We start from the raw sequence: 22,911 nt of genomic DNA on the forward strand, positions 1-22,911 counted from the left end.
GTTTAAACTTTTTCAATGGTCATCAGAGATAATGTATCAAGTTTATTAGGTCTTTCACTACGGCTGTCTGATTTGCTTAAACCTTTACGTTAGGCTTATCTTGAGGGATAGATTTCTGTGCTAAGCACATAATAGGTGTTAAACCAATATTGATTTTTAAAAGGAGGTGGTCATTAAATCGAAACTTTACTGTTATTTTAACCTTTAAATTTATGGCTCAAGGGCCAAACGATGATTTGTACGATTCCCTAGTTTCACTACTCATGTGTTATTACAAGAAATACAAGTCTGCTATGCAACAGAAGAACCGCAAATAGTCATTAAATTACCGCACACCAAACAGCTTGGAAATCAGATAGGAAATGTTTGGAGAGAGAGTCCTGCTTAAGTTCCAAATCTCAAAAAAAAACCCCTCAACATCAGAGTGCATAGTGAGTTTAAATTTATTGTAATTAAAGTCATCCAGATGGCAGTTGGATTAATCAATGAAGAGGTGGTTGTCTATCTTGGGATAGAAGATTCTGAAACCCAGAGTGAGAAAAATCCTCAAGGTGGGGGTGGGGACAGTTAATAAGAACCCTTGGGAAAGGCCCTTTCAGCGAGGATTGGAAAATAATACGTTTGAATTTGAATCTTTTTGAATACAAATCTCCCCTAACAGCAGGAAAAGGCTCCTCTAGCTCAGCAAGCTTTGGGGAGGGAGTAAGCGGAACTGTAAAAGAGCCCGCTCAGCTGTTTCTGGATTGGGGCGCAGAGAAAGAAATCGCAGAGAACTGAGTACTGGAGTCCCTCAAAATAACCCGAAGAGTCAAATAGTGAGCTCCAAGCAAAGCATTGACCCGGCTACCCCTGCGCAGCGCCCTACGCTGGGTTCCGCTCCACTTCCCCTCCCCCGCGCGGGGCGATAGCCAGGCGCGGTCTCTTCCCACGCGGGACGCGGCGAGTGCGGACACCTCCCTTCGGAGCTGCGAAGGGCGGGAAGTCTGCGGTTCGCGGGCTCCGGCCGGCGGGCGCCTCTCGGAGTCCCTGAAGTCGGCCGGGCCTGCGCCTCCTCGGCCTCAGCTGTCCCTCGCGAAGCGTCCGGCAGCGGCGGAGGCCTCGCGGCCGCCCGCCCGCCCCGCGAGCGGCAAGCGCGGGGCTCAGAGGGGAGGCGGGGCGAGGCCGCGGGGCGGAGGGGGGCGGGAGGTGCATCCTGGGAAATCCACCAACATGGGGCGCAGCGGCCGCCGCCGCCGCCGCCGCCGTCGCCGCGAGTCCCGGCCGCGGGTGCCTCCGCTTCCCTGACGCCCAGCTGGGGTCTCGCCGCCCGCAGCGGCCCCGGTCTTTGCGCCCCAGACTCGACAGCGCGCCCTTCTCCCGCCTGCTCGCCGGGGCCATGTGAGGAGGCAGCTCCCTCCGCCGCCGCCGCCTCCTCTTCCTCCCCCGCCCCCTCTCCCTGCCCGCCCCCCTCACACGGAGCCCTGGAGGATCCCCCGCTGCTGCCCGCCCTCCCTACGCCACCCCCACGATGGACAGGAACTACGCGACCTCGGGCTTCACCGAGCCGCCGCCGCCGCCCGCGCCCCCCGCCGCCCCCGCCCCCGCCAGTGCCGCGGCGCAGCCCCCCGCCCCAGCCTGGGCCTACGAACCCCGAGCCGCCGCCGCCGCCGCCAGCAGCAGCTGCAGCAGCGGCAGCTGTAGCAGCGGCAGCAGCCCCAGCCTCAAGGCCAGGTAGGGAGGGTGGGCGGCGGGGTCGCGGTAGACCAGGAAAGGCCGGGGATGCGTTTGGGGCCTTCGCTCGGTTGCAGCGCCGCCCAGAGGTCTGGGCCAGGCGGGGAGCCCTCCGCTCGCCCTAGCCCAGCTCGGGGGAGGCGGCTGATGACTCCTACGGGGTGGTCGCGGGTGGGTGGGGGCACCCGGTGCAGGATTCGTGCCTGGGGACGGCGGGTGAAGGGAGAGCTGGGCGGGAGTCGTGGGGCTCCGTCACCTCTCGGGTCCTGGGCTCTCACATGGTGAAGTTTGGGCTCGTGGCTGAACTCGGGATCTGGGAGACCCAAGATTGGCGCCGGGGGTCCGAAGGGGGCGCCGGAGAGTTTGGGGCAGTGGCGATCCATTGTATTGGAACCTGGGTGGCCGACAGTGCAGTCTTGGGGACCCCGGCGTGTGAGGGTTGCGGAGGCGGGAGAGGAGGAGTCGCTGAGCCGCGTCCCGGAGACACTGGGGGACCCAGGAGGGCTGGGCTACGGGAGAACCCCCGGGGCGCAGGGCAGAAGAGGGGGCCCGGCAGGGCGCGAACGCGGCTCCAGGGCCGGGTGACATATGTTTGCGCTGGTGGCCAAGATTTAGGCGATTTCTCTTCCACTCGTTCAAAGTTGCTCTTTGATTTCCTCCCCTTTTAACAACAGCAGGAAGTAAGGAATCTTTCTGTGCCTCGGGGTGACGGAGAGTTGGGAAGAAATGGGGCGAGGGTTGGGGTGGGGGTAGTGAAGGCCATAAAGGTAGAAGAACCAAAGCATGCTTCTCCATCTCGACCTCTAAAGTCCGGGTGCATTATGTAGCGCGAGGTTCAAGAGTTCATCTTTCCTGCAGCATGACCAAGGGAATCTAAAATGTTGACTCCTACTTGATATTTAAGCTCGCGGGAAATGTGTAGTATAGTAGTGCCACACTGTGAAACGGTCCCATTTGAATGATAACTGGAAGGCGTGGTCTGGTTTGGAGGATTGGTGAGCGGGGTGTTTTAAAGCCACCTCTCCCGAACAATACAGAATCTGGTAGGTGCAGCTTCTGATTACATGGACCAGGGAATCCTGGGTTGCTAATGACTTCATCCTCAGCTACCAACAGGAAGCTTCGTGGCTTTATGATCTCATCAGATTTCTTCATTATTTTTCACGACAGAAGTGAACTTTTGTTTTAAGTTTATACATTACCGTGTTCCAGGTTATCTTCTTTGTTTTTATGAAAGTTCCACGTTCATGATTGAGCATATAAGTGTGAAGAGTAGCTGGTCTTTGTCTTAGATTGTCCATTGGGATGATTGTGAAAGAATGAGAAAAATTTGCTTCAAGAATAGGGATATAAGCTTTCTCAGAAAATTTTAGGCCCTTTGTTTGAAAGACGTGGGAGTTAACAAAAATAATGTGATGTGCCAGTTTGGAGCTAAGTAATTAAATGCTGAAACCTTTCAGAAATAGCCATAATTTTGTGTTACATACAAGTAAGCCATTTTAAGGAGTTTTATGAAAGACGGTTGGCACTTCACCCGTTATTTCTTTTTGATGGTAATTTGACTGTCCTTTTTCAAGTAGCTTTTTGCATTGACTAGGATAATTTACAAATTAAAATTACTTTCTCATCATTGAACAGCATGATAGGTATTTGTGCCACATTTTTTATGTTTTAAATGAAAAATATTTTATTAGGTAAATGAAACAAATACTACCTAGTTACTTCTGTTGGTAGAATACTTTTGAGGCAAGAAACTAAAATCTACTTGTCGTATTTTCCAAATTTATTTATCAGAGTAACACGGAATGACTTCCCAAACACACTTGAAAACAGTGAGTAGATTCACTTGGCATACATAATGTAAAGGAGATTTATTTTCTGTTTACTGGAAGTTATTGAATCTTAAATGTTACCCCCCATGCCCTCTCCCCCTGCTTTTTTAAAAAATAAGGGGGGCGGGAATCAGCTAAAATACAGCATAGAAAATGCAGGTTTACCCCCCTCCCCCGCCAACCTGCTTTGTTAACATCTTGTATTGGGATCAGGCCATCTGTACAGAGTTACACACACTTCTGAATTATACCTCATTTTATTCCTCAAACTGCAAATATTCCTCTTTGATTTCAATTATATCAACAATAGCAAATCTGAAATACGCCCTGTAAGTCTAAATATTCTACATTTCAGAAGCTTATTTATATTTTTATAGCATTTTAAAAAGCTTTTTCATAATGCACGTATCAGTTGAATGTTTTTGTTCCCCTTTGTGGCAGTTTCTTCTGAAGGTGCAAATGAGTACTAGTTGTGATGATGTAATATGGATGCTTATCCGTAAAGAATTAGCCTGTCTGACACCTTGTTTCCTGTAACCTATTCAGAAGCTGACAGATGGTAATGACATTCAGTTGTTGCCGACAGGGATCTAACATCCTACTTTATGCCTTCTTGGTCTTGAAATACATCGTTTTCATCAGTTTATGGGAAAGTACATGATAAAGAGCTTTTCATGAGTTTGAAACAATACTGTTTTTGAATACAACAGCTCTGTTAGTTGTTAGGTAGTTTTATGGTACTAACAGTTGAAAAATAGAGTGGGAAACTCGAGCATTTTACCTTAAATAGGGCTTACAGAGAGATTTGTGAATATTTCTCAGAGTACTTGCTAGGTACTTGGAAAGTGCAGGAATAAGGACTGGCCATATAAATCTTCATTTATTTGTGCTCTTTTCAGTTAGTTTTAGGAACTAAATGAATGAACATGTCCTTTGCTGAACACCACGCAGTTGGAAATACCTTTTGGGGTGCAGTTTTGGATGTTGTAAATACCTTTGCGTGGCTTGGGAAGTAAGAAGGTCATCAGGAGTCTGCAGGTCCACTGCCCCATTCTGTACTTGATACTTTATCTTGTTCCCAACAGGAAGAGGCAGGCTGTTTTATGGTGATAATCGATGTGTTTGTATTTGAATATGCACCAGAAAGGGAATGGAAATATTTTGCATTTAAATAGTTTTATTTATTTATTTATTATTTATTTATTTATTTATTTTTGCGATGGAATTTCACTCTTGTTGCCCAGGCTGGAGTGCATTGGCGTGATCTCAGCTCACTGCAGCCTCTGCCTCCTGGGTTCAAGCAATTCTTCTGCTTCAGCCTCCTGAGTAGCTGGGATTACAGGTGCCTGCCACCACGCCTGGCTAATTTTTGTATTTTTAGTAGAGTTGGGGTTTCACCACATTGGCCAGGATGGTAATTTTTGTATTTTTAGTAGAGATGGAGTTTCACTACATTGGCCAGGCTGGTCTCGAACTCCTGACCTCAGGTGATCCAACCATTTTGGCCCCCTAAAGTGCTGGGATTAGGTGTAAGCCACTGTGCCCGGCCTGTTTTTCACCTTTCTAACTTGAAATGATTTTTGGCACCGATTTTTAGAATTCCTAATGCAATTTTTTTTAGTAGGATGTATAATGAGTATGATAAATACTCCTCTGAAAAACCAGAGTAATGATTAGCTCTTCTAAAACCTGTCAGTTTCTATATGATGGACATTTGTTTGATACATTTCAAATCTAGAGTTTTCCTCAAGGTTTTTGGAAAAAGGCCTTAAAGATCATAATTTGTAAGGAGTAAGAACAATCTCAAGTTACTGAAAGGTTATTTCAGACAAACTTCCACTGTTAGAGTTCAGAAAGTTTTTTCCCATGGAAACCATGTTGTAAGTAATAGTAGCTGTCATTTACCTCATGAGCAACTAATTTGTGCTAGCTGTTTTAAGTCACATATACATACACACATTCATTTATCAAAATTCATTATAAAAATCCTTTGAGGTAGGCATTCTTTTTACCATCCTTTTATGGATGAGGAAACTGAGGGATAGAGACATGAAGTAATTTATACCTACAGCTACATAGCTAGTAAATAGTGGAGCTGTGATTGAAAACTGGGCATTGTGGATCTGGAGCCTGCGTGATGGCCAGTGTAACTACACTGCTTTATTGTAAGATAGTGGAATGCTGTAATCCACCTATATGTGAAATGAGCTTCTGTGAGCTGTCCTGGAAACCTAAGCATCATTAATATCCTTATTTCAGTGTTCTTTGTCACTGTTGACCATTTCTTAGTTGAAATATATTCCTTTTCACTTCCATAGCACTGCACTTGCCTGGTTTTCCTCCTACTTTTCTGGCCCACTGCTTTTTCCTGTTCTTCACTGGTGTTTACTCCTCTTCTGTCTAATCTCTGCGTGTTACTGTTTCCTCAGGGCTTGGGATTGGTAAATTTCTTGTTCATTCCTTGCTTTCTCCTGAGGACTCACATCCATGTCCATGCTTTTAAATACTATCTCAGTGGAGATGCCCATGTTTGAGCAGACTCTTCTGAGGTCCTCAGACTCTTCTGAGAACCTGATCACATAACCAGCTACCTCTTTGACCTTTTACTTGAGCTTAATGATACGCTTTCCCAACCCATCACACCTCTGCTTCTCTAGTGAGGCCCATCTCAGTAAGTCATTAAGTCATACCTCTCTCCACCTAGTTGCCCAGGCCAGATGGTGGGAGTTGTGTGCTTAGTCACTAAAACCTACTGCTTTTGAATCTAATGTCTTGAAACTCTTTTGTATCCACTGCTCCAGCTGATCCAAGCCACCATTATTTTTCACTTGGACAACTGCTGTAGCTTCCTAATTTAGTCATCTTGGACCTTTTCTTTCCTCCCTTCAATTCATTCTTCTTAAATCATCCAGAGTGATTTTTAAAAACACACATCTACAAGTTTGCTCTTGGTCCTTTGCTTAAAGCCTTTCTATGGCTACTCCTACATATTAAGGTCACGTTTTTAAATATCCGTAATATGGTCAGGAGTGGTGTCTCACGCCTGTAATCCCAGCACTTTGGGAGGCTGAGGTGGGAGTATTGCTTGAGCCCAGGTGTTTGAGACCAGCCTATGAGATGTGATGAAACCCTAGCTCTACAAAAAATAAATAGAAAAAATTAGCCAAGCATGGTGGCTTGCGCCTGTGGTCCCAGCTACTCTGGAGGCTAAGGCGGGAGGGTCGCTTGAGCCTGGGAGGTGGAAGTTGCAGTGAGCTGTGATGGTACCACTGCACTTCAGCCTGAGCGACAGTGGGAGAACCTGTCTCTCTCTCTCTCTCTCTGTGTCACACACACAGACACACACACACACACACACACACACACACAAATGTGCTCTGTATGGCTCTGCATTTACTGACCTATTTTTTTTTAATTTATTTTCTTTTTTATTCTTGAGACACGGTCTAACTCTGCCGCCTAGGTTGGAGTAGAGTGGTATGAACACAGCTTACTGTAGCCTCGACCTCCTGGGCTCAAGTGATCCTCCCAAGTAGCTGGGACTACAGGCATGTGCCACCACACCTGGGTAATTTTAAAATTTTTTCTAGAGATGAGGTCTTGCTATGTTGACCAGGCTGGTCCGGAATTCCTGGCCTCAAGCAGTCTTCCTGCCTTAGCCTCCCAGGAGTGAGCCACCATGCCTAGCACTGGCCCATATTAAATTATTTGAATCATCCTAAATTCCTTCTTACCTTAAAATTTTCATTCATCGTCTTTACCTTCACCTAGATAACTCTCACCCTATCCCCACCTCACACCCTGACTTCTTAAGGTATCTCATGTGAGAAACCTGCAGTATTTTCAACCCTCACTCCTTGTTGCTTTGTGCAATGGTGTATGTTTTCACAGAATATTTTATTTTACTTTCATATTCTTAGAAATATACCTATGTATTGTCTGTGTAATATGTGTCTTCTTCAGAATGGAGGTTATTTGAGGAACCCTATCTGTTTTGCTGTTATATTTGTAGTACTTAGTATTTACTTTAATCCATGGTATATAGTTGGTGCTTAATACATGCTTATATCATGAAAGCCAGAACTCTGCTTCAGTGTGGGAATTAGAAGCCGCTTTCTTCCTGCTGCAGCCTCTACTGCCATTCCCCCTCTACCCTGTAATTGGGACCAAGATGAAGGGTAAGTTTGTGATTATCTTTGGTTAGCAGCGTGGGGATATGGGCTACTACTTGTTTCTTCCTTTCCTTGCTATGTTCTCTGGAACAATGAGTAGTAAAATATGTCTACCAAAACACAGCTTTCTTTCATTCATTAAACAAATATTTGAGTACCTACAATTGTTAAGGCAGTGTTGCCTGTATTTCCTTGCGTTACTATATTTCTGCAGTGAAAGCTTGAGAAATCAAGTGACAAGCATGCAATCACTCATTAAAATGTAGTGACTGTCTCTGAGTTTCTGTTTCTCAGCTAAGTTCTGCAGGGTGCCACAAAAATGAAGAAAACGCTGTCTTGCCTCTTAAAGAACTTGTGATCTGGAGGGTGACAGGGCAATTCACTTGCTTCCTCTCTGCTTGGCTTCTAAATGTTGAAGTGCTCAGAAACTTGGAGTTCTGTCCTTTTTTCTTCTCTCTCCACTGACCCTAGGTGTAGTTGCCGTATATATGAGATGACTTTCAAATTTATATCTCTGGATTCATATCTAGCATCTGATATCTTTATTTGAATATTGAATAGGTGTTTCAAAAATGACACGTCCAAAACATGATTGTCACCCTGTCAACCTGGGCCTCCTCTAGCCTTCCTCACCTCAGTAATTATTATCACCATTTACTCCATTACTTATGTCCAGAAGGTTAGAGCCATCCATGATTCATTTCATTCCTTCCCGTATCGAGTCCCTCAGCAAATCCTGTTGGTTCAGTCTCCATATCTGTAATTTCCTGCATGGATTATTGCAGTTGCCTCCTGTTGCTTTTCTTGCTTCCTTTTAGGCCTTCTATAATTTATTAAGTATGCAACAGCCAGAATTAACTTTTCAAAAGTATAAGTCAGGTAATGTCATTACCCTGCTTAGAACCTTCCAGTGTTAATCAGTAACATCCAATGACTTGGTCGGGTGTGGTGACTCATACCTGTAATCCCAGCACTTTGGGAGACTGAGGCAGGCAGATCACTTGAGGCCGGGAGTTTGAAACCAGCCTGGCCAACATGGTGAAACGCTGTCTCTACTAAAAATACAAAAATCAGCTGGGCATGATGGCAGGCGCCTGTAGTCCCAGCTACTCGGGAGACTGAGGCAGAAGACTAGCTTGAACCCAGGAGGTGGAGATTGCAGTGAGCCAAGATGGTGCCTCTGCACTCCAGCCTGGGTGACAGAGCAAGACTCCTTCTTAAAAAAAAAAAAAAAAGAAAAGAAAAAAGAAAGAAAAATCCAATGACTTATCGTGGCCTACAAAGCCCTGCATGATCTAAGCCTCAGCTAATTTATCCAACTTCGTGTCATTCCCCTCCCACCACCGTCCTTCAGCCATACTGGCTTTACTTCTGTTCCTGAAACATGCTAAGATTATTTCCGTCTTAGGACTTTTGCACTAGCTGTTCTCTTTAACTGAAGTTTTCTTTCCAGGTCTTTGCTTTGCTGCTTCTGCTTTTGCTGATAGTTAGGTCTTTTCCCACATGTTACCTTCTCAGAAAGGCTTTCTCTGACTGCCATGTCTAAAGTAACTGCACATCACTAACATGATAATTTTACTTCCTCAGAGCATTCTCACTCTCTGGAGTAATTTTGTTGATTTATATGTATCATTTATTACCACCCTTTCCCGATACCACTAACCATCACTGATAGAATGCATGTTCCATGAGAACAGGAACTTCTTTGTCTTGTTCACATCTGTACAAGGCAGGTTAGTATAGTAGTTGATAACATAAGCTCTGGAGTCAGAATGTTTGAATTTATATTTTGACTCCGCCACTTGCAGTATGATCTTAGACAAGTTTCTTAACCTCTCTGTGCCTCAGTTTCCTTATGTAAAATGAGGACACTTTTCGAATTCTTGAAGATTAAATGGGAAAACTTAGAAAAGTATTTAGAGTGATGTCTAGCATATAGAATAGCATATAGATTATTAACTTTATTGTCAGCACTTAGAACAATGTCTAATGCATTGTGTCATTAAACATGCAATGAATGAATGAAATAACTATGCTATTAATACTTGTCAGACTATTCCTTTTCAAGAGGTACAAAAATACTTCAGGGACTTAGTGGGAAAATTATATTGAGTTCAAGGGGGATCATGGTAGCATTTGTCAGGTAGATTGCGTACAAACTGATCTGAATTATTGCTAATGTTGCATAGTGGAATAAGGGATTAGTACAAAGAAGGAACTTCCAAGAACAAGTGTTCCAAGAGGGAGGAAATGGAATCTGCTAGGCCAGTTATAGACTGGGCCTTGAAGTGGCATAACATCACTTCTGCAAGTGTGTTGGTCAAAGCAGTTCCTGGTCCATTACAGAATCGTCATGGGAGGGAAACTACACGAAGGTGTGATTCATTGGGGAGCTCAGCGGAGTAACACTGTGTCATAGAGCATTGGTACTAGATTGTAGAGGGCTTCTCATGACAGATCATGGAGTTTAGTCTCTCCACTCTAAAGGATAGGGAGTGGCCAGGTGTGGTGACTTGTGCCCATAATCCCGCACTTTGGGATGCCAAGATGGGCTGATGGCTTGAGCTCAGGAGTTTGAGACCAGCCTGGGCAACATGGTGAAACCCCGTCTCTACAAAAATACAAAAATTAGCCTGGCGTGGTGGCATGCGCCTGTGGTCCCAGCTACTCAGGAGGCTGAGGTGGGAGGAGGAGCTACTCAGGAGGCTGAGGCTCGAGCCTGGGAGGTGGAGGCTACAGTCAGCCATGATCGTGCCACTGCACTTCCGTGTGGGCAAAGGGAGTGAGACCTGTCTCAAAAAAACGACAAAAAAACCCACACAAAATCTCTGTTCTTGTGGAGTTTACATTCTTGGGTGAAGGAGGTGGGCAAGCAAATAATTGAGAAAATTTTCTCCTGGAGGAAGTGCACTTCCCTGTGATCTGAGGAAGCAGCAAGTGCAAATGTCCCGAGGCAAGAACAAGCCTGGCAGTTCCCTTCCCTGGCAGGATCTTACTGTAGCTCAGTGGTACTTCAGAACCACCTGGAGAGCTTGTTGAAACATAGGTTGCTGGGCCCAACTCCAGTTTCTGAATCCATAGGTCTTAGGTGGAGCTTAAGAATTTGCATTTCTAACAAGTTCGTAGGTAATTCTTATGCTGCTTGTCCAGTGAGGAGATTTTGAGAACCACTGATCTGGATCTCGTCAGTGTTGGCTTCTTGACATTCTTATCTCTCCTTAAATATTGTCTCTTTACAAAGACCTTCCTTGACCAACAGATCTAAAGTCCCACCAGGTTTCCTTTGTTCTAACACTTCTGTTTTCCCCAAAGTATTTGTCCTTAGCTGACAAGACCAGAGAGCTGAGTTTAGGAGTCTGACTGGACATTTGTATAGAGACAATAGTGGAATCTCAGAGATAAGGTCTTTGGGGGTGAAGAATGAAAGTCTGAGAACTGAGCCTTTGCCGTTGTAGGTGATAGTGTCTATTACATGCCTACTATGTGCTGAGCACTGGCCTAATAATTTTATAGTGTATTTCATTTAACTTCTCACAATAATTCTAGAATATAGGTACTATTGTTAGCCCATTTTATAGACAAGGAAACTCAAGCAAAGAGAGATTTATTAATTTGTCCAACATCACTGCTAGTAAGTGGCAGAGGCAAGATTTGAACCCAGGAGGTGTAACTTCAGAAACTGTGCTATTAATCATAAGCTTTCAGGGAAAAATCCTTTTGGGAAGTTGAGGGTATGGGATTAAATAGAATTGGCAAATGAAGTCAGAAAGAGGTTTAATGATAGAATACTTTGAAGAAGGATGTTGGGTCTTTGTGATTTAACATTGATGCTGGGAGGTTATATTTTCCATTTTAAAAAAAATTAGAATCATTTTCCCAGAGTGTACTTTTGCTAAAAGTTTTTGGAGAAAACGTGGGGACATGGGCTTATACCAAATTGAATAGTTGCCATAGGGATGGGTAGTTCAGAGATTTTAACTGACCTGAAGCACCTCTCATATTCTAGACACTGTTCTGGGGGCTTGGGATACATGTGAGAACAAAATCAAGTTCCTGAGGCGAATGGGGTGAGACAGTTGGTTAAAAAATGAACATAACTGTACATTATCTAGTATGTTGGGAGGTGATACCAGAAAAAGAAAAGCAGAATAAGGAAAAATGGAATGTGGATGGGGGAGGCGTTTCTGATTTACAAACAAGGTGGACTGGGGAGGCTCATTGAAATGATATTTGAACAATGACTTGAAAGTGCTAACTTTTGAAATGAGAAGAAAAAATGTTACATTGGGAAACAGAGTGCTTCAGTAAGTTTTTTATTTGTTTGTTTGTGAGATACAGTCTTGCTGTGTCGCCCAGGCTGGAGTGCAGTGGCGCGATCTCAGTCCACTGCAACTGCAATCTCCACCCCTGGGATCAAGCAATTCTCCTGCCTCAGCCTCCTGAGTAGTCAGGATTACAGATGCCCACCACCACACCCAGCTAATTTTTGTATTTTTAGTAGAGATGGTGTTTCACTGTGTTGGGCAGGCTGCTCTGGAACTCCTGACCTCAAGTGATCCACCCGCCTCGGCCTCCCAAAGTGCTGGGATTACGGGGATGAGCCACCATGCCCGGCCCCAGTAAGTTTCTTTTGCCCCTAGTTGAAATGAGACTACAAGTTTTGTAAAAAAAAATTACCTGTTCCTTGGGTTAACCTGCTTACAGGAAATCTTATTTCTTTGTTTAATGTTTATCCCTGTTGCTGCTTCTGGTGTTTTAATTTCAGCCACATGCTAGGTGACTTTCTGTTACTAGGCTGCTACTAACACAGTTTCCTTACATTGACTGAGGCCAATCTAGCTGGGGCTTTCCAGTCTAGGCCTTTCTGCAGTCAAGGCAAGAGTAAGCATTTCTTTTTTTCTTTTTTTTTTGGGGGGGGGGTGGGAAACAGAGTCTTGCTATGTCACCCAGGCTGGAGTGCAGTGGTGCGATCTCAGTTCACTGCAACCTCCAACTCCCAGGTTCAAGTGATTCTCTTGCCTTGGCCTCCTGTGTAGTTGGGATTACAGGCATGCACCACCACACTCGGCTAATTTTTGTGTTTTTAGTAGAGACGAGGTTTCACCATGCTGGCCAGGCTGGTCTCTAACTCCTGACCTCGTGATCCACCCACCTTGGCCTCCCAAAGTGCTGGGATTACAGGTGTGAGCCACCGCGCCCAGCCAGTAGTAAGCGTTTCTTAATGTGCTAGCAGTGAATACGAATATGTGTATGGATGTTGTATAATATGAAGAGGTAAATGAGAGGATGTGGGCCTGGTTTCAGTATATCCACTCGTTTTGTTTTTTTTTTTTTTTTTTTTTTTTTTTTGCAGAACCATCTTCTCTTTTATCTTTGAATGAAACACACTGTTTTTTCACTGTTCCTTGAATGGTGTTAGGAATGCTCTTATCTACGGCCTTTGTGCTTTTTCCTGTGCCAGGACCACTTTTTCCTGAGATAATCTGCATAAGTTCCTCATGTTGATCAGTGGCCTCTCCTTAGTACCCTCAAAAGAATGGTATGCACCCCCATCACCGTCAACCCTGCTTAAGGTTTCTTCATAACGTTTATCAATCCTTGATATAAATACTTCTCTGTTCTTGTTTATTGTAGTCTCTGTCCTTTAGCTTGGGTGTTTTTTGACAGTAGAACTTCAGCTGTGTTTCCCCCCACTTGCCTGGCATATAATAACTGTTAAGTGAATATTGATTTAATAAAGAATATGTTTAATGGGGAATATTCTGCTTTTACTTGTCTAATATTTCAGAGTTTAAATTTGGCCTCTCTAAGTTAAAGACTCTTTAGGGATCCTTACCGTGTAGCTTCTCCTATGTTGCTAGGCATGTAGGCATTTATGGGGTGTAACTAAATGTAAAATAATGAAATTTTCATATGGCCTAATGCCATCATTCTCATTACTGTGTGATCACTGATCCTGTTTAAGTAACTTGAGACCAGATTTGTCTGACCCAGTGAAGCAAACACAAATATGTGGATAAGCTAAAATACTTTTGCTTGGATCTGCTTAGATCAGATGGCTTAACATTTTAAAACATTTCTCATGTTGAGCAAAACTGCAAGATGAACACTACTCTGGTAAAGCAGCTGGTACTATTTTCACTTAAACAGACATTAAACTACTTCAAGTCAGAGTTTGATTTGGCCAGAGCCACAAGGCACTGGTGGAATGAGGCCAGAGTAAAAGTGTGAACCATTTGGAAGGATGGGAATTAAGTAGAACTGTGCCTATGCGGAAAACTCCAACTCCTCAAGAAACCCAAAACTTAGAGATGGTCTTTTGCTATTTGTTAATACCTTTGTATTACTTTTTTTTAAACAGCAGGTTTTTGACTCAAATCTGATCCTCTAACATGGTAATGATTAAAATTGTTTCTAAGACTCCTAAGTTGTGTTTTTGTTTTGTTTTGTTTTGTTTTGTTTTTTGAGACGGAGTCTCACCCTGTCGCCCAGGCTGGAATGCAGTGGTGCCATATCGGCTCACTGCAACCTCCGCCTCCCAGGTTCAAGCGATTCTCCTGCCCCAGCCTCCCAAGTAGCTGGGATTACAGGCGCACGCCACTACACCCAGCTAACTTTTGTATTTTCAGGAGAGACGGGGTTTCACTATGTTGGTCAGGCTGGTCTCGAACTCTTGACCTCGTGATCCGCCAGCCTCGGCCTCCCAAAATGCGGGGATTACAGGTGTGAGCCACTGCGCCCAGCCCTAAGTTGTGTTTTAATAAGGCACAGGAGTTGAAGATTCCAAACTTGCTTTAAAAAGCTAATCTAGTATACCAGCTAATTAACCTTGATCTACTGGGCTGCCTTTTAAGAAGGTCATGTTAGCACCATCCTCATAGATATCAAGCATACTTCACAGTATGTCTACTATTTGCTCTTAATAGATATGCTTATTAGGGGAAATTTAAAAGATAGTAAACTTGTGTGTTATGACATTTGATTAATATGTTATAAAATCTTTTTTAGTGCATAACTTGTATTAAAATATATACATCTCTAAAATTCATTATAATTTCTTTCTTTAACCTTTGTTGTGAATTCATAGTGCAGAACAAGAATTAGCCACCTTCAAGTTGATTTTCTCTACTATAAAAAAGACTATTTTTTAGTTTTTAGGGTTTTTTTTTTTTAAGTTAAAAAAAATTGGGGCTGGGCACGGTGGCTCACACCTGTAATCCCAGCACTTTGGGAGGTTGAGGTAGGTGGATCACCTGAGGTCAGGAGTTCAAGACCAGCCTGACTAATATGGTGAAACCCTGTCTCTACTAAAAATACAAAATTAGCCAGGTGTGGTGGCGCATGCCTGTAATCCCAGGTACTTGGGAGGCTGAGGCAGGAGAATCGCTCGAACCTGGGAGGCAGAGGTTGCAGTGAGCCGAGATCGCACCACTGCACTCCAGCCAGGGCAACAAGAGCAAAACTCCGTTTTTTAAGAGACAGGGTCTTATCCTGTCATCTAGGCTAGAGTGCAGTGGCTCACTGCAACCTGAAGCTTCTGGGCTCAAGCGATCCTCCCACCTCAGCCTCCCAACTAGCTAGGACTACAGGTGTGTGCCACCATGCCTGGCTAAATTCGGGTTTGTTTTTGTTTTTGTTCATTGTAGAGATGGGTCTTACTATTTTCTCAGGGTAGTCTCAAACTTCTGGGCTTAAGTGACCCTCCTGCCTGACCCTTCCAAAGTGCTGGGATTATCAACATGAGCCACTGCACCTGGCCAACAACACTTTTATAGAAAATTTCAAACCAAACAAATTTAGAGAGAAAAGTATAATGAACCCCTGAGTATCCATTACCCACCTTCAACAATTTTAGCACATGGTGGGTCTTTCATGTATATCCCTACATACTTTCTCTCCCTACTCCCATGTATCATTTCAAAGCAAATTTCAGGCTATGTACCTCTTTCAACCGTAGTATGAAAGAGAACTCTGAAAGATAAATACTTAATTTTTTTTTATTTTTTTATTTTTTGGAGACGGAGTGTTGCTCTGTCGCCCAGGCTGGAGTGCAATGGCACGATCTCGGCTCACTATAAGCTCCATCTCCCGGGTTCATGCCATTCTCCTGCCTCAGCCTCCTGAGTAGCTGGGACTACAGGCGCATACCACCACGCCCGGCTGATTTTTGTTGTATTTTTTAGTAGAGACAGGGTTTCACCATGTTAGCCAGGATGGTCTCGATCTCCTGACCTCATGATCCGCCCGCCTCGATCCCCCAAAGTGCTGGGATTACAGGCGTGAGCCACTGCGCCCAGCCAGACTTAAATTTTTTTTGACATAACTATAATAGGTAGGATATTTTAAGGCAATCTGTACATATTTTATTGGTTTTAGTACTTGAAGTCAGTCTTCTAATATTATAGTACAATTGAAATAGTATAAGTAGTATAGTACAGTTACAACAGGATAAAATACTACCGGTTTTATTATTAAGTCTTTGGCTTACAAATTTGTGGAATTTTCTTAGGAAAACAGAAGCATCAAACTTTTTAAGCTTCTAGATGATTTCAGATTACTTTTCTAAAAGTTTGTAAGGAAAGAACAGCACATTGAGTATAAAATGAATAATGCAATTTTGGATTTTGGTTCACCTGAAAATATTCTTTTCTACCCTAAAATGTTATTAAATTCTTGTATTAAACCAAAGATGTGTAAACGTTTGTCTGTAAATCTAGTTCATATCCAGATGTGAATTGTGATAAATATATTTTTAGACAGATTTCCTTTATCTAATGCCAGAAATCATAGACTATGTTAATAATAATACATAAAATTGTGATGTAGTGAAAAATTGGCTCTACAAGTTTCTCAAACAAGGGAGAAAATTTAATTTGGTAAATGAAAGACTAAGCCACAAACAAAAGGATACATTGAAAAAGCTGAAAAAAACATTTCATAGCACCCATACATTTGAATCATGGAAATATGAACTGTGTTACGTGTTGAGAAGTAACCAGCTATATGTTAGTTCATTTTTATTCATTCCTTTGTAGCCAAAATAAGAGACAACCATCCAGGCAAGGCTCATATAACCACTTTTGTCTATCTCTTAAATAAACATGCCTGGTATTTACAGGTAGTTAGTACATGCAAACACAAAATAATTTGCTTTGATGGATGTATTTCTTTTAAAAGAAAAGCATAGGCTGGGCATGGTGGCTCACACTTGTAGTCCCAGCGCTTTGGGAGGCCAAGGCAGGCATGGATCTCTTGAGCCCAGGAGTTTGAGACCAGCTTGGGCAACATAGGGAGACCCTCGTCTCTACAAAAAATATATAATTAGCTGAGCATGGTGGCATGCACCTGGAGTCCCAGCTACTCAGGTAGCTGAGGCAGGAGAATCACTTGAGCCCAGGAAGTCAAGGCTCCAGTGAACCATGATCACCACTTTACTCCAGCCTGGGCAGCAAAATGAGACACTTTCTCAAAAGAAAAGAAAAGCATTACAAAAAAATATTGAAATATTGGAAATGGGGAAAACTTGGGACCTAAAAATCTTATCTTTGTTCAGAAGAAAGATTGATAATGCAAATGATGACAGAAACAGAAAAGGAAGATGATGAAATGGAATTTTGGAGTTGTCCAATCCAGGCCTTGGTGGCTGTTATCATGGATGTAGCCAAGCAGATGCCATATCACCATCACATTTCATTATTTCCCTGTGAAACAGCAGACAGAAATTCTTAGCTGCCTTGACTTTGCCAGTATTTTTCTTGCGCATGTGTTACAAATGCCAACATCTGTCTCTTTTTGTTGTGAATACTGTTTGGAACTGATATATAAGTTTTTTAACATACTCTGCCACCCCACTAGATAGGAAATTCCATACTACTAATTTGACCTTGCTTAGTGAAAACAAACATCTTCTGCTTAACCAAGTTGAGTGTATCATTTGTACAAAATAAAATAGGATTTTTGGTAAAGATCATTAATGATGTATATGGCCGAATAATATTTCATTGCATAGACACAGCACATTTTGTTTATCTGAACTCTTTTGATGGACATTTGGGTTGTTTCTACTTTTTGCTTATTGCAAATAATGCTGCTGTGGATATTTGCATGTAAGACTTTGTATGAACATGTTTCCTGGGTAGATATCTGGGAGTGGAACTGTTGCAAATTTATGTTTAACATTTTAAGGAATTGCCAAATTTCTCTCTCCTAAATTGGCTGTACCATTTTATATTCCCATCAGAAATATATGGGCCAGGCGCAGTGTCTCACGCCTGTAATCCCAGCACTTTGGGAGTCTGAGATGGGTGGATCACGTGAGGTCAGAAGTTCAAGACCAACCTGGCCAACAGAGCGAAACCTCATCTCTACAAAAAATATAAGAATTAGCTGGGCGTGGTGGTACACGCCTGTAGTCCCAGCTACTTGGGAGGCTGAGGCAGGGGAATCACTTGAACCCAGGAAGTGGAGGTTGAAGTGAGCTGAGATCGTGCCACTGCACTCCAGCCTGGGCAGCAGAGCAAGACTCCATCTCAAAAAATGAAAAGAAATACGTGGATGTTCCAATTTCCCCATGTCTGTGCCACACTTGTGATTGTCTTTTTTATTATTGCTCATTCATTTCTTGAAAAGTTTAGCATGTTTGACTCATCTGTCTCTTCTACCTCTATTTTCTCTAAAATTGGGTTCAAGGAAGGGAAGTATCTTTTATCAACAGCTTTATCGATTTGATGTTTTCACTGATTTTTTTTTAAACTAAAAGACGATGTGAGATTATTCAGCAGTTGGTAGCCAAGTTCATTAAACTCTAGGTCCTTTTCTTTGAGTCAGAGTTTTGTTCTTGTGGCCCAGGCTGGAGGGTAGTGGCACAGTCTTGGCTCACTGCAACCTCCGCCTCCCGGGTTCAAGCAGGTCTCCTGCCTCAGCATCCCAAGTAGCTGGGACTACAGACACACACCACCATGCCTGGCCAGTTTTTTTGTATTTTTAGTAGAGATGAGGTTGGTCAGGCTGGTCTTGAACTCCTGACCTCAGGTGATCCACCCACCTCGGCCTCCCAAAGTTCTGGGATTACAGGTGTGAGCCACCTGCACCTGTCCTAACCTCTAGATCCTTTAACATTTATTTTAAAAGCAATTTCTCTTGAAACTTAGAGCTACTTGGGTAGTCATGTGTATATGGGGGGGTGTGGTCATGACATTATAAGGTGTATTTTGATTTTAGGATTCCCTTGGTATTGATTTTAGTTTGGAAACTGAGGTAAGTTGTGTAGCGGGTAGCTATGTTTAAAAAATGTAATTTAGACACTCCCATGCTTAAAAATCCTTTGGTTTTCCATTGCAGTTGGAATGAAATCCAGACTCGTTGTGCCTACAAGGCTTTCCATGTCTGACCCTTAACTACTACCTTTCCACGGATCTCCTACTGCTCACCCACTTCCCTTAGTACACTCACAATATGCTGGTGTTCTTTCAGCTTCTCTGTGTTCCAGACTCTTCCCAATTCAGGCCTTTTCCTAACTGTTATTTCTCTTCCTTTGGTTTGGGGCAGGGCTTGCTTAAGATCCCTTCTTCAGGAGGCATTGCTGATCACTGTGTCCTCTTTCTCCCATAACATCTGTATTTAGACTTTTTTCTTCTTTATTCATTTGATAGAGTTTATAATTGTTTTATTAGTTGGTTTCCTTTTATTTACCACCCTGCCTCACAACTAAACTGTAAGCTCTTCAAAGACTTATCCTGTCTTTTATTATATCCCCAGTGCCTTGCTTATTGCCTGGTACATAACATCTAGTATCTGTTGAATAAATTAATTTACCCTGCTCTGCCATATATTTGTTTTATTCTATTTTGTAAAATTGGCTGGACACTTGTATACTGTTTAATCCCCCATAGTTAACAACAGGTCATGATGGCAGGAACTTTGTCATTGTGTATACCTTTCACTCATGCCTTTTGCATGCATATACTCAGTAAAGACATATAGACTTAAGGTGAAATTTTCCCTTGAAAATAACATTGAGCATGTTGAAATGGATATGGTAGAAATGTTCTGCAGCTACACTGCCAATATAATGAGAAATTTTAAACAAAAACTTTAAGATCAAAGGTAAATAGAGTAAAACTCAGAATGGACATTTTAGATCTAGGCCATAAATTAGGATTTACAGGCACTTTCTTCTTCCTGTTCCCTGCCTTTTCCTACCTCCCTTATGCCACTGTTATAACTGCTTTCTTGTTCCAGTTGGCTTTTTCTGTTTTGGTCCTACCCTTCTGGTCCACAGAACTTCGTAGTGCAAGGGGTTGTGGGAGGAGATAGTACAATGTAATAATTGTACAGGTAATGTATATGTAATATGTGTGTCATAGCTATGCTTGATTTATTATTACTGTCTCCTCAAACAGTTTCTCTAACTGTCTAACCTTATTGCAGCAGTTAGTCCTCCTTTCTTGAAACTTAAGTTCCTTTAATTTTTGGAGACATTCCTGGTTTTCCTCTCAAGTTTTTAGTTAAACTTTCTTATGGTTTCCTCTTCCTCTACCTGTCCCTTAAATCTGCATCTCAGGTAATTGAGTTTAAAAGTACCAAGTTATAACACGGACACAGGGAAGGGAACAACACACACCAGGGCCTGTTGCGGGGGGTGGGGAAAGAGGGGAGGGTCTTTAGGTGGATGGGTCACCTATCCAAAGAGGATGGGTCAGTAGGTGCAGCAAACCACTATGGCATATGTATACCTATGTAACAAGCCTGTACGTTCTGCACATGTATCCCATTATTTTTTAGAAGAAATAAAAAAATTAAAAAGTACCAAGTTATGAATGATTACTCGTTGTCTTTAAATAAGATAGAATTGATCCCTATGATATGGTTTGGCTCTGTGTCCCCACCCAAATCTCATCTCAAATTGTAATCCCCATGTGTCAAGGGAGGGACCTGGTAGGAGGTGACTGGCCTATGGGGGTGGGGTTCTCCCATACTGTTCTCATGGTAGTGAGAGAGTTCTCCTGGGATCTGATGGTTTAAAAGTGGCAGTTTCCACTGTACTTGCTCTTTCTCTGCTGCTGCCTTGTGAAGACATGCCTTGCTTCCCCTTCCCCTTCTGCCATGATTGTAAGTTTCCTGAGGCCTCTTCAGCTATGTTGAACTGTGAGTCAGTTAAACCTCTCCTTTACAAATTACCCAGTCTCAGGTCGTTCTTTATAGCAGTGTGAAAATGGACCAACACAGACAGTTGATACCGGGAGTAGGGCACTGCTATAAAGATAACCTGAAAATGTGGAAGTGACTTTGGAATTGGGTACCGGGTAGATGTTGGAACAGTTTGGAGGGCTCAGAAGAAGACAGGAAGATGTGGGAAAGTTTGGAACTTCCTAGAGACTTGTTGAATGGTTTTGACCAAAATGTTGATATGGACAATGAAGTCCAGGCTGAGGTGGTCTCAGAGGGAGATAAGAAACTTACTGGGAACTGGAGCCAAGGTCACTATTGCTATACTTTAGCAAAGAGACTGGCAGCATTTTGCCCTGACCTAGAGATCTCTAGAACTTTGAACTTGAGAGAGATGATTTAGGGTATCTGGCGGAAGAAATTTCTAAGTAGCGAAACATTCAAGATGTGACCTGGCTGATCCTGAAGGTGTTCAGTCATTGCATTCACAAAGAGATTATCTGAAACTGGAACTTTTATTTAAAGGGAAGCAGAGCATAAAAGTTTGGAAAATTTGCAGCCTGACTGTGGTAGAAAAGAAAAACCCACTTTCTAACGAGAAATTCAAGCAAGCTACACAAATTTGCATGAGTAGTGAGGAGCTGAATGTTAATAGCCAAGACAATGGAGGAAAATGTCTCCAGGCCTTTTCAGAGATCTTCACGGCAGCCCCTCCCATCACAAGCCTGGAGGCCTAGGAGGAAAAAATGGTTTTGTGGGACCAGTCTGCTGCCCTGTTCAGCCTCAGGACACAGCACCCTGTGTCCCAGTTGCTCTAGCGCCAACCATGGCTAAAAGAAACCAAGGTACGGCTCAGGCGATTGCTTCAGAGGGTGCAAGCCCAAGCACTGGCAGCTTCCATGTGTCGTTGGGCCTGCGAGTGTTCAGAAGACAAGAGTTGAGGTTTGGGAACCTCCAGCTAGATTTCAGAGGATGTATGGAAATGCCTGGATGTTCAGGCAGAAGTCTGCTGCAGGAGCAGAGCTCTCAGAGAGAGAACCTGTGCCAAGGTGGTGCAGAAGGGAAATGTAAGGTTGGAGCCGTGACACAGAGTCCCTACTGGGACACTGCCTAGTGGAGCTGTGAGAAGAGGGTAACCGTCCTCTAGACCCCAGAAAGGTAGATCTTCTGAAAGCTTGCACCACACACTTGGGGAAGCCACAGGCACTTGATGCCAACCTGTGAAAGCTGCAGTGGCTGTACGCCACAGAGCCACAGAGGTGAAGCTGCCCAAGGCTGTAGGAGCCCACCCCTTGCATCATTGTGCCCTGGATGTGAGACATGGAGTCAAAGGAGATTTTGGAGCTTCAGTATTTAATGACTGCCCTATTGGGTTTTGAACCTGTTTTGGCTCATTTCTCCCATTTGGAATGGAAGCATTTACCTAATGCCTGTACCCCCATTGTATCTTGGAAGTAACTAACTAGCTTTGATTTTACAGGCTCGTAGTCAGAAGGGACTTACCTTGTCTCAGATGATACTTTAGTCTTGGACTTTTGCGTTAATGCTGCAATGAGTTAAAACTTTGGGGGACTGTTGGGAAGGCGTGATTAGTTTTGAAATGTGAAAAGGGCATGAGATTTGGGAGGGGCCAGGGGCAGAATGGTATGGTTTGGATCTGTGTCCCACTCCCCAATCTCATCTCAAATTGTAATCCCCATGTGTCAAGGGAGACCTCATGGAAGGTGACTGGCTCGTGGGGTTTCCACCATGCTGTTCTCACGATAGTAAAGGAGTTCTCATGACATCTGACAATTTAAAAGTGGCAGTTTCCCTTGCGCTCACTCTCTCTCCTGCCACCTTGTGAAGACATGCCTGGCTTCCCCTTCACCTTCTGCCATGATTGTAAGTTTCCTGAGGCCTCTCCAGTCATGCTGAACTGTAAGTCGATTAAACCTCTTTTCTTTATAAATTACCTAGTTTCAGGTCATTCTTTATAGCAGTGTGAAAATGGACCAATACACCCTATATTAGTATTATTACTCATTTAT

General features: G+C 43.3%; 1 protein-coding gene and 1 long non-coding RNA gene across 2 annotated transcripts in view; one reads left to right on the forward strand and one right to left on the reverse strand.

The window, feature by feature from the left end:
• The first annotated feature begins 1,189 nt into the window (after window positions 1–1,189).
• Window positions 1,190–22,911, forward strand: part of QSER1 (glutamine and serine rich 1) — an 86,387-nt gene continuing 64,665 nt past the window's right edge. The window contains exon 1 of the mRNA XM_021925931.2: window positions 1,190–1,710. Coding sequence (XP_021781623.2) covers window positions 1,508–1,710 — 203 coding nt within the window. The 5' untranslated portion in view covers window positions 1,190–1,507. The remainder of the gene's footprint in view (window positions 1,711–22,911) is intronic.
• The window catches only part of LOC108581927, a 117,527-nt gene continuing 111,962 nt past the window's right edge, over window positions 17,347–22,911 (reverse strand). Inside the window, exon 4 of the long non-coding RNA XR_002517034.2 lies at window positions 17,347–17,415. This is a non-coding gene — a long non-coding RNA (uncharacterized LOC108581927). The remainder of the gene's footprint in view (window positions 17,416–22,911) is intronic.

The sequence above is a fragment of the Papio anubis genome, chromosome 12, assembly GCF_008728515.1.
Source record: "Papio anubis isolate 15944 chromosome 12, Panubis1.0, whole genome shotgun sequence".
Taxonomy (NCBI): Eukaryota; Metazoa; Chordata; class Mammalia; order Primates; family Cercopithecidae; genus Papio; species Papio anubis.